A 12,657-nucleotide genomic window follows, 5' to 3' on the forward strand; every position below is an offset into this window, starting at 1 on the left:
TAAATTTCTTTTAACAGCTTCCCCTTCTTCAAGTTTTGTAATACTTCAATTCAGTCCCAAGTTAGGTCTTTCCAAAACATAAATTTGACCTTGTCACTCCTTGCTAAAAATCTTTCAATTACTTCCCCTTGTTCTCAAAATAGACCCCAGATACCTAAACATCATTTAAGAGGCTTGCATGCTTCTGCCCATACTTTTAACATTCCCATTTCAGTAAATATCCCACCCCTCGATTAGGACTCCAAGCCTGCTGACATATATTCACTTCTTTTTTTTTTTTTTTAATTGAACAAGCTTATTTTCTTAGTATTTACAAATGTTTTTCCCTTTCATAGAACTACTTTATATTTATATTATAAAGCACATCTTACATATTTTATAATGCTTTTTCTAGGAAGTCTGCCTGGATTTGCAGCTCTCTTTTGTGCTTCATTTAATCATTTTAACCTTTCCCTATCAGTCACAGTTTAAAGCTGCACTGGGAATTATTTGTTTTCTCTTTTCCCCCTCCCCCACCCCCCCCATCCCCATACACACACACACACACACACACACACACTCACAGGCATGCATGCACACACTTTTTGCTTATTCTTCTTTTGAAGAGGACCTTAGGGTAGTAACTGCATCCCTCTGTTTAAAGTTCACTGTAATTACTGCATTTATTGACTGATTTTGAGAGATTTGCTTTTCCCAGTACCTCTATAGTAGCAATAGGAATTCTTAGACATGTTTGGAAGGGGGTGCCTTTTCAATGGGCTACCTTCTCTACAAACCAGGGAAGAAGAAAACTCCCTGCTCTATGTTCAGACTCTACCCTTAAGTTTGTTCCGCCAATGTAAGAACATCTCTATGTCTCTGAGATACATTGCTCTAAATCATACTCTTGCTGTAAAATTTCAAGAACCTGGGAAAAAAGTGTGGTGTCATAGAAAATATCTATTTTCCAAGAGGGACATGATAAAGTATATTATAAATATGAATGCAGAATATTGTCCTGGAACGTCCTTGGAGCATGAATAGTCCTCATTGCAAATGTAACCTTTGTTATAAAGATGTTTAGTTGTTCAATTTTCCCCTTCTTTATGAAATAATAATAACATTATATTAATTAAGGTTTTAATTAATCTAGAATTCGATAAAAATATTAGGATTACTGATTATGACTGATGCGGGTAGCAGCATTTGGGGGGCTCTCATGACTTTTCTTTCTGTGTTAGACAGGACTATGAAGAGCTGGAAAAGAAGCTGAAAGAAGTTTTTAAGGAGCGAAGCACCATCCTCCGTCAGCTGACAAAGACATCAAGAGAACTTGATGGAATTAAAGTCAACCTTCAGGTGAGATGAAAACTAATTTTTCCAGGAGCAAAGAATGATTTGCCTCAATGGATTAACATGCATTTTAACAGTTTTTAATATATTTCTGAGATTAACCATGGTAGTTATTACTTATTATTACAAGAGCTTTGGAAAAAATGGCATACGAAGTGCAGTAGGAACTGTGATTTGCAAATATAGAAATGAGACAATTGTATGCTTGGCAAAGCCATCAGTTCCTCACAGCTTCTAAGATCAATTTGACCTCTGTGATTTTCATATTATAAAATGAGATAAAGTAATTATGACCAAGAGTTTAATGAATGCAGAAATAATGTCAAGAAGAGAATTTTAAATTCTCTATGATATAGCTGAAGATTCTTTAATAAACGTCATTATCTTAATGGGTAGATGCCTTAGAAATGAGATTATCATCTGTAAAAATGTATTAGTATGGTGAAATCTCAATCAAAAAACACAAAAGATGGTCTATATCTGATAAGAAAAGTTTCTGAAATATCTGATTTTTTTTGATATTTGACTTAAACATTGCATGCCTACAGTATTGTAAAGGCTTTGCATGTATTATATGATATAATTCTCATAACACATCTATAACGTAGGTACTACTGTGATTTTTCTTGGTACACACAGGGAATCATGCTTAGAGAAGACGAGTTACTTTTGAATGTCACAAAAGAAGTCAAAGTTTAAATGCTGGTAATCTGGCTCCCGAGCCTCTCTATAAGTTATTGAATTGAACCATGTTTCTGAGCCAGGCGGAGTCACCACTGTCCATACTGTTCTCCTTAGCTTTCTGCTCCCCTGAGAATGACAATGATGATGACAATGATGGTGATGACAATGATGGTGGTGTCAGTAACCACTATGGCTTATTGAACACGGTCAAGGTCCTGTAAAATGTCCTCTTTCTACAATTTTTACTTAATTTTTAGATGAAGACTATGCTATAGTTATTATTAGTCTCATTTTATAGGTGAGAAAACATACTTACAGGAAGGTTAAGAAGCTTAGAGAACCCAAATAGGGAACAGAGCTGGTATTTAAACCCAATATACAAGTTCTTGTTCCAGAAATTGTGTTGCATCTGGAAAAGAAGAAAATAAGAGGGGGAAAAAAATTCACAACCCACTAGGACATAGAGACAGTAGCAGAATGATAGCAGTGCAGGAATAATAGTGCTATGATGGAAGTGTGCACAGAGCACTAGGGAAACACGGATTAGGATGAAATGGGAGCATATTGATTTCCTCTGGGAAGCCAATGTCTGAGCTGCACTTTACTATTAAGTGGGAACTCACCCGGTGAATGAGACTAGCAAGAGTATTCAAGCACCTGCATCTTCTCAGAGGCACGGAACACCTGGCATACTGAGACTATTGCAAGCATATGGTCAGATGCCCAGGAGAATTCAGCGTTTACAATAGTCCCAGGTTACTCGTTCTCTCTATACCAGTAGCCTAAGTCAAGATATCTAATAACAGTCTAGAAAATTGCTTGATAAAAATGTATAATATCATGGAGTTACATTTTCTGAAAGGTAGCAATACTACCACTAAATTTAGTTGCGATTTTTAAAATGCCTTTTGTTTATTTTGTACCGGCTATTGTGTAAGACGTTTTTCACCTTTTATCTTATTGAATCCTTTTAGCAACTTCTATGCAAAATTAAAGTAACACTACATTCATTATAAAAGTTGGAAACAAGACACAAATAGGCCACAGGAATTGCCCAACATCATGGGTATAATAAATGATAATTCTAGATTTCAAGCTTATGTTGAATAACTATATAGCCCATTGTACATTTTTTTTACAAACGGAACTTCATGAAGGTAGGAGCTTTGAAAGCCTTGTTAGTCTCTGTAACCACAGAATCTGGATGGGTCAATCACACAGGGCAATCAATCAACATACTGGCTAATTATCAACCTTTGGAATCCTTAAGGAAACCAAGATTATTTTCAGAGAATTATATTCCGCTATATGTTCTTGGTTAAATGATAACCAAGAACACCCCAGCTCTTCTATTTGGGTACATTTTACTCACTTCTATCTATGTATCTGCACTTCTCATTTCAGCATCTCAGTTTTGCCCTTTAAAAAAAGAAATTCTCTAGTACAGTCCCTTGACCTTTAAATCTTGCTTTTCTTCAGAATGCCCAGAGTACAGAAGATGGTTATTAAATGAATAAGCATATTCTTATTGCACTTTTCACCATGTGCTTTCAAATATCTATTACCCCCTTTGAGTTTTCCAATAACTGTCTAAAATAGGCTCTTCGGAATTCCTACATTGCTTTTCAGATGAGGAAATCAAAGGAACAGTTTTGTTACCTGCCCAGGTTATATGACTGTGATGCACTTTTGTGTGTAAATCTTACGAAGGATGACTTTTTTCCCCATTTTAATTCCTCTTTTTGCTTTCTTTACATTTTATGTGAAGCTACTTTTTCCAAATAAATATAACACTGTTTATTGACTGCATCCTAATGATAACCTCAGTCAGTCATTGCAAGAAAAGCTTTTTCTTGTGAAGTTTATCCCCCTCATTCCCATTATAATACTTATTATACTATATTAAAATTGTCTATGTTTAATATTAGATTGAAAAAATTGTGAAGGTAAGCACCACACCTGTGCACAGGTCTTTCCATAATTCATGATAGATATTTGTTAAATAAATATTAAATAAAGTGTTTGCCCTTCTTGCTATTGTCAGTTCCCTACCTGTCACAGCCGCTCTTCTGCAAGCAATATTATTGCTTCTCAGTTTCAACTTGTAATATCAAGAATGACAGGGTATTCTATTAAATAGTTTATTGAGTATAAATAAGAAAATTAGTAGGGAAGCCTTAATGGGACAGATTCTCTTATGAGAAAAATCTCAAGGGCTTGTCTTCTTTAACTCCTGGTCCTTGAATTCTTAATTTGCTGGAGTATATAAACACTAATAACTGAGGTGATATATATTTTTTTCTTAATACCCTATTGGAGAGGCCAGTTACAATTTTACATGGCCCTATATTTTTGTTTATCCTGAAGTACTCATAAATAAAAAATAGACCAGACCAGACAGGGGCATGCTTTTTGGCTGCTTTGGTCTTGAATTGTATTTTCTAGCTTACCTAGGGAAGCTTTCTTTATCCCCTTGTATTTATAGAAACTATGCCAGAGCTGGTTTAAAATGCTTGCAGTGAACACAGCAAAACATCAAAGGAGGAGTAGAAGATATAGCTTATATTCACTTTTAAGAAGGCCTAGATATTTGGAAAGTAGTTTCTTCTCCATGAAACCTCTAAAATCTAAGACTGCTTAATGCCTTTCACCTACTGTGTAGCACATGCACTAGCATGTGTCATAAATTCCTGTCTGTATCTTAGAGCCCTGAAGACACCGTGGCTTTGTTTTCACATTCTTGTTCCAGGACACAGGTACGGTCATAACTAGTACCATAGAGCCAAAAATAAAGTGAATCTCAGTTTTTCACTTGAATAAGACTACCTTTTCCCACTTTTCTTATCAGTCTTTAAAAAACGATGAGCAATCCACCAAAACTGATGTTCAGAAGCTCCTGGAATTAGGCCAGAAACAAAGGTAAGACTTTGCTTTCTTTCTTTTTTTTTTTTCCCCCTCAGTCCTTTTTTGCCAATGTGTCAAACTACATCTAGAAACTTCTCTAGAATCCGTTAATTCTAAATGCATGAACTTTTTTATCTTCTTACTTACATTTGAATGTACATGCGGTTGCCTTGGGAATCTTGTGGAAATGCAGATTCTTATACAGTAGATCTGGGTGGGGCTTTGGATTCTGCATTTCTAACAAGCCCTTGGTGATGCTGATGCTGATGTTACTCTTCTGTAGAGCACAATTTGAGTGTTAAGGATCTGTAATAAGTCTGCCCATCAATAGATTTGATAACATTGACTTCAGTGGACCATATTTAATAGGATCAAAGCTTGATTATGGAGATAATGGTGGAATGGTATGAAATAGGGCGATCCTACTAGCAACACAAGTAGAATTAATACAATATTATTAGTGTTGGTTTGTTTTCTTTTGAAGGAAGTGTGTTATGAAAAACTTTTATGAATTATAAAAAATACATCTGATTTTAAAATTGCTTCTTAAAGTCAAAAAGAAAAGTCAAGGTATTTTAAGATAGAAACAAACTGACATTTATTATGCATTTACTAGAGGCTCTTCTAGTCGTTTTATTTATGTTTTCTTGTTTCATCCTCACAACTACCTTTGAAAGTGGTGCTGGTGGTTGTAGCAGTGAGTGATCAAACATTTGTTAAGTAGTTCTTTTCCAGGCATTGTGCTAAGCATCTGTCTTACATTTTGTCATCTAAACCTGACCACTATCCTATGAGGTAGTTCTACCATCTTGTCCATGTTTTATAAATAAATAAACTGAGTCTGAAAAAGCCTTTTGACATTAGATTGGGGATTTTTAATTAGTTTAGGTGCTAGTAAGACTGGGACAGGCTTATGTTTTGTTTTGGTTTTTTGGTTTTTTGCTGTTGCTTTGAGGGAGTTTCTGTACCCAGAATTAATAAACACGTACGCGTGCATGCACACACATACACACACTCACACACACACACACACACACGCACACACTCTAACCCTTATCTAATATCTGATCTTTTTTGAAGTTATAGCTGGGTGATAAAATGAAGACACAGGAAGATAATATCATTTGTCATAAATGAATAAAACCTAACCCCTAAGAGGAATGCGAATTTAAGAAATATTTCTCTTTTTAACAAAGGAGACAGGGTCAATATGCATTCGTGAGCTTGAGACAGAACGTGTGTGTGTGTGTGTGTGTGTGTAGATTTGTATTTCCTTTATTATCCCTCTTAAATGAGGCAGCCCTCAAGTTAGAGAAAAGCCTCTTTTCCCTTTGTTTTTACAAAAAGTCTCAGGCCTTATAAAGGATGTGTATAGCACAATACTTTATTAATCAATTAGAAGCAGCAGAAGGGAATAGTAATTTTACTATCAGCAAATCTACGGTGACTTTTTCCAATCAGCATGTTCATACTCTGGCATGCTGTCAGTGGAATTAGCTCTTCAACTCGCATTATTATATTGATTTGATTTAACACATTATGCAGTTCACAGATGATTCACACAGTGGGATTCTTATAAAGCATAGTGGCAGGGCAATTTCCTTTAAATACAGTCTGCTTTTAGTATTTGATTAGGAGAGAAAGCCTTTTATTACCAGAGCTCTTAGATACATCCTGTATACTTAATTGTGACCTTAAACAATTCTAGTTATCTGTTTCCTAAATGTAGGAAGACACCAAAACCTTCTTTCATAACATACATAAGAAATAATTGAATTATATTATGTCCCTCTTTCGTTCTCTGTTTTCTACTAAACTAGAGAAGAGATGAAGTCTCTCCAGGAGGCCCTGCAAAATCAACTTAAAGAGACATCTGAGAAAGCAGAAAAACACCAGGCTACTGTAAGTATGTTTTTTCTTTGTGCTCTTTGCTTTGGGGCTGGGAAATTGTTGCTTTCTTTTTCTTCTTTTATATATAGGAATAAACATAGATGTAAAAAGTGAAAATGAAAATACAGTCAAAGAAGCTTCAGTCACCAGGATCAGAGCAATACTTGGTCAGCATTCTTTCCAATAAAAGATTTATGTTTTATTTGATTCTTAGGTGTCTTTAAATTTCCAACCTTCTTTTATGAATGAGCGACCAAGGGACAATGTTTAGCAAAGGTGCTGGTTCAGACCCCACATCAGTGGTTCTGGGATTGTGAGATGGAACTCACCTTAAAGTAAGTTAAGCTATGCAGATTCCTAACACACTCCACGGCCACTGAATAGAAATCTCTCAGGAGCAAGGCCATACCATCTGCCTATTTAATCAACTCCACAGGTTACTCGGATACACCCCAAGAGTTAAGGATTAAACTGCTCCTCCAGATTTTCTCCCTCAAATGATGTCCTCTTGACCCACCCCTCCTCCCCTCACATTTCAGCTCATAATTACTATCCGTCATTGGCAGGAGGGATGGTACTACTGAGAAAACTAGATTTCTACCTTATTCCCCAGACCCACCTTATGTACCATTTATGGCAATTGGAACTTATATTTTGTTTTCAGGGCCTGAGTCTGTTTTAAAATATAGTGTTTTCATAGATAACATGAGATACAGTAAGGCCTACAGACCAGGAAATCATTGAAAAGATATTTATTTTTCACATTTTTCGAGAGAGGTGGCATGTCACACAGCAGGAGCCCATGTGGGGAAGCACCAGGACTGATCAGGAAGCAGATGGAGAGGGGGAAACTGTGGGCAAGAGCGTTTATTGTGGTTTCTGAGGCATTAGGAGGGAGAGGCAAAGTAAGGAAGCTTAAGATTGGTCAATTTGAATGATTTCAGTGGGCTATGGGATATAAGGGTGTACTGAGTTGTGGGTACCTGGCCCTGAGGTGAATAGGGCAGGTCTACAGTAGCCTAGAGTGTGACAGCCCAATAAAAGGGGAAGTTGTGGGTGTTGTCTCTGAATTAGTTGGTTTGTACTCGAAAAGTGGGCTCCCAGGAGGAGGACTCCTCCGGAGGGGTTGGGGCACCAATGAGGGTGTCAGGAGGCTAAGGCAGGATAACTCAAGCATATCACTGAGTTGTCCAGAATAAGACTGGCCTAGCACATGCATGTAGGACAGGTGAAAAAGCATCAGGTTTACAGAAGCTAGAGACATGTTTAAGGTGGTGTCTCCATCCAGGTCAATTACCTGAAATTCCAGGCCCTCTAAAAACTGTCAGGTAGTCTTTCCTTTGCAAAGCTTTCTTTAACAACCTTAATCAGAATATGGAGTTTTGCTTCCAATACTCAGTTTAGTCTGTTATCTGGTTTCTGGGGACAGCCTTTCTAACAATAATTGTTGACTTTCCTAGATACAGGATTGTTCTCTGTTAAGGATTCAGTGTTATTCGTTCCACTCACTTTTAAGGACAAGCATGTTGTTTCTCATTGCTCACCTAAACTGTGGCCTAATGTCTGGCCATTTAGACCCCAAATATTACATAAAAGAATATACATATCTCCATATTTCATATATTCAGTGTTGATCCCTCCCCTCAACACCTGACCCACTTTCACTCTACTTAACGGCCCAAATTGCAATCTCATTTCTGCCTTGAACAGTTAATTTAATCTGGATTTCATCATAGCCTGGTGACAAATGATGTCAGTTAGACCAGAATGGAAGTGCTCACATTTACTATTTTATGAGATCCTCATAATAAAGCTATACTGTTTTATTGTTTCCTTATTGAAAATGAATAACTCAGAAGAGCTAAGTTTCTAGTTTTCATTTACACAGCTAGAAGGCAGAGGAGCCAAGACAGGAACTCATGATTATTCCAGTATATTATGCAAACTGTCGAAGATCAAAAAAAGATGAGAACTATAACTTCTGAAAGAGCACAAGCCAAGTTAAACTATTCAAGCATGGGAAATGTCATGGACAAAGAATGCACCATTGAGAAGAAGAAGATGGGATGAGCCCAGTTTTCCTTGCCCTCTTCCCAGCCTGCTTGAAGTATCTTCCTTATGGCTCAATCTTGTATCTTGAGGCAGAGTTTCCCTTTCCACCTAAAACACTCTATTAAACCAGAAATTCCCTGAAGGGATTCATAATTTAGCATGTACTTCAGAATTAGAGTGTTCTGGTTTCAAATTTCTAGCTAGCCATTTACTACTAGCTCTGTGTACTTGATCAAGCTCTAACACCTCTGTAAGTTTGCTTATTTATTAAATTTTAAGGGTGATTTGTTTTAAAATAACATACATAATTTCCCTGAAATTATATCTGGCATGTAGTAGATAGTCGACACTTAACTAATATCATTCCCCTTTCCTCTCTGCTTGCCTTTGCAATTTCATTTTCACCACTTCTTAGCTGGGTAAATATAAGCAAATTAGTTTATTTCTCTGAGGCCCTTTCATTGTAAGATATGTCAGTGCTACTTATCTAACAGTTTATTTGGTGATTGTATGAGATGCATGCATATAATAGTGTTGAGCAGAGTGCATAATCAATTGTGAGGATCCTCCAAGTTGTATATCATTATCATCACCATCATCATCATCATCATCATCACTATGACTATTTTATCTTTCTAACCATTTAAAACCCTTGCTAAGACTTATCAGGGGGCCGACCCCGTGGAGCACTAGGGAGAGTGCGGCGCTGGGAGTGCAGCGACGCTCCCCGCCGCAGGTTCAGATCTCATAGTGCGCTCACTGGTTGAGCGCAGTGCGGGCGGCGCGGTGCGGGCGACACCGAGCCAAGAGTTGCCATCCCCTTACTGGTCACAAAAAAGACAAAAAAAAAAAAAAAAAAGACTTATCAGGGATGACATAAAAATGAATACCTTAAAAAAGGAAGATTTACATAATATAGTTCATGTTCATAACTTAGGATTCTCTCATTCCTCAACTCTACTTATATTGCTATTCAAAATCATTTTGTTATGCAATTTCTGGATACCACACCATGAATTTTCAATAGCTTTTCTTAAAAGCTGGTGTTAAATTGTTTGAGACTGATTTCAGGCTCCCAGTAACAAATGCTGTCTTTATGGGAATCAGACACATTATCAGTGATTGGCAACCTGGCTTCATTTTTGCTATTATTAACAACTACTAGATAATTGAAATTTTTCACCAATGACTTCCATTTTCTCAACTGCAGACTATATTTTCTTTTTGTTCACTATTGTCAATTTTTAAGAATAACATAAAAATCATATGTTATTCTTATATTATACTTATGTATAATAGGTATATGCAAATGTAAATGTACATATATGGAGTTATTTGTATGAGTATGTGTGTGTATGTGTGTGTGGAGAGGAGGAGAGAGAGAGAGATAGAGAGAGGGACATACAGAGACACATTATATTTCAGGACAGGATTCTTTATGCATTGCATTATTTAAAAAAATACTTTTTTTATAAATATAAAATCAAATACTACTAAATATTTCTCAGAAAATTAAAATATAAAAAATTGCATATAATGTGTAACTCTTCAATTAGAAATGGAAATCTTGATATAGCTAGGTGATATAAAATAATACCACAAAATACACCTCATTCCTCTCTTGAAGTTAACAAATATACAGATCTATTCCCCTATCTAATGATAAAGTTAGGAAATGTGTTCATTTCCAAAGATAATTCTATGTAAGGTGGCCCAAGATGCAAAGGAGAAGGGGCTGCTTTGGTGGTCTTTGGTCTCTGCCATGTGAACATACAAAAGGAGATGAGAGCTTGGAGAATGAAGACTCAAAAAGAGCAAATTTAAACAACTTTAAAGTGAGAAGCCAGTAGGAGCCTCTCCTTAGGCTCCTAAAGGTAATTATCCACTTGGAACATTCTGGGACACAAGGCTGATAAAAGCTTTACATTGACTGTGGTCAGAACACTCTAGACATGATTCATACCTCAGAAAGAGAACATCAGAACTAGAAAATACACTGTTCTTTCTGTCCTACACAAATGAATGCCCACTTTTCCACATCATATTGAGCAATTTAATGAGTCTTTTATGAAATACATCACAGAGCAGAGCACTTATTTCTTGTGGTTTTTTTCTTGACTTCCACAGATGTAGGGACCGCCCGTAGGGACCCTCCTACATCTCCTACAAAGGCTTACTTGTTCTTAGTGTATGATTTATGTTATAATTGCCATTTTACATCTTCCAGTAGGGGAAGGAAAGAAGAATAAACACGGTTTTTAAAATCTGCTGTTAAAAGCAAGATTTTTTTGACAATGATCTATCTTCATATCATAAGACAAATGTGATGTTTAAAAACCAAAACCAACCAACCAAACAAAAAAAACCCCAGAAATGCCATCATCGTTAGAAATACTTCCTCAAATATTTTACAGGTTAATATCTTATTATAATGTATTTAGAAACCTCCCTCCCTCCTGGGCCACAATATTCAGCCACATTGTATATTGACAAAATAAAATTTAAAAAAATAATAAAAATAATAAATAAATAAATAAATAAATAAATAAATTAATTAATTAATTAATTAATAATCTGTTTAGGAAAGAAACACAAAAACAAAATATCAAATAGGCTTACTTAAGAGTCACTCCTATAGCAAACTGCATAAATAAATTACCTATTCAGTAGGTTTGTCGTTCATGCCTACTAGAAACATTATTTATAGAAATGTATTTTGATCACATCCAGTACATATACTCATGCACACGTTTCTGTATATATAATGACTGAGAAAAAAAGTTTGTGACAAATCCTTCTCATGTGTGACATACTTATAATTTCTACTCTAATCTATTTTTTTAATGGTAGTCTTGATTTCCTACACTTTTATGTTCAAAATGTATGAAAAGTGGTTAGGCTTGATGCTATGATTTTATTAGAGCCTTACAGCTTCTACATGCATTCAAAAATTCTTACTAGCATCTAAGAGCTAGAAATTTTGGAATAAACTTTCTTCTTTTATTCACTCATCGTCATCAGAAGCCCTTGTTAAATGCATATTTGTGGAATTATTCTAAAATGACAAACCTATGCCATTGCTAGCTCCTTCCCCTAAAATCAACTCTAGAGAGACTATAAACATTAGAGGAAAATATGGACTAAAGAATTGACAAAAACGAGTAAACAACACAATAAATGAAATAATTTCTGAGAATAAAGATGACTCACAGGAATGTGTGTACATGTCTCGGGGAGGAGCAGTTGCTATTGACTGAGCAGAGAACTGCAGTTGGATGCATGAGAGGGTAAATTGAAGGTCACCTGTAAATTCTGCTTTTCTGCTTTCCCCCACTCTTCCTTCAGAGTATCACTTCCTTCCCCTTCCTCCTGGAAATCAGTAGCAACAGCTCAGGCCTCTACTGTCATCATGTTATCTTCAGGGCAGTGCAAAGCTCTGCTGAAGTGAGGAGTTGAAGGAATCAGGAATGGTCAAGTCATACTCCCCACCCTTCCCCCTTCAGAACCTTCTAAGCAGCATTCTACACTTAAAGTTCTCTACCCTGGATCTTTAATTTTCTGGCTAGGAAAGCTGCCATCTTTCTTTAACACTTTTCCTGTACACAGTACCACCCAGAGTAGATAATATTCCAAAGAGAAAAATGAGGTAAGAGGCTAAAATAACAACACATTTGAGGTAAAGAGCTACTAAAAAGAAAGACCATGCATTGGACCACAAATGCACTCTGAAGCAGAATTGTTGGAGTAAATGAATTAAGAATTAAAACTAACATATTAAATACATCCAAGGAGATA

General features: G+C 36.1%; 1 protein-coding gene across 1 annotated transcript in view; it reads left to right on the plus strand.

Moving 5' to 3' along the window:
* The window catches only part of LUZP2 (leucine zipper protein 2), a 502,288-nt gene that overhangs the window by 244,562 nt on the left and 245,069 nt on the right, over window positions 1-12,657 (plus strand). Inside the window, exons 2-4 of the mRNA XM_063095866.1 lie at window positions 1,221-1,338; window positions 4,865-4,935; window positions 6,741-6,822. Coding sequence (XP_062951936.1) covers window positions 1,221-1,338; window positions 4,865-4,935; window positions 6,741-6,822 — 271 coding nt within the window. The remainder of the gene's footprint in view (window positions 1-1,220; window positions 1,339-4,864; window positions 4,936-6,740; window positions 6,823-12,657) is intronic.

This window comes from Cynocephalus volans, chromosome 4, assembly GCF_027409185.1.
Source record: "Cynocephalus volans isolate mCynVol1 chromosome 4, mCynVol1.pri, whole genome shotgun sequence".
Taxonomy (NCBI): domain Eukaryota; kingdom Metazoa; phylum Chordata; class Mammalia; order Dermoptera; family Cynocephalidae; genus Cynocephalus; species Cynocephalus volans.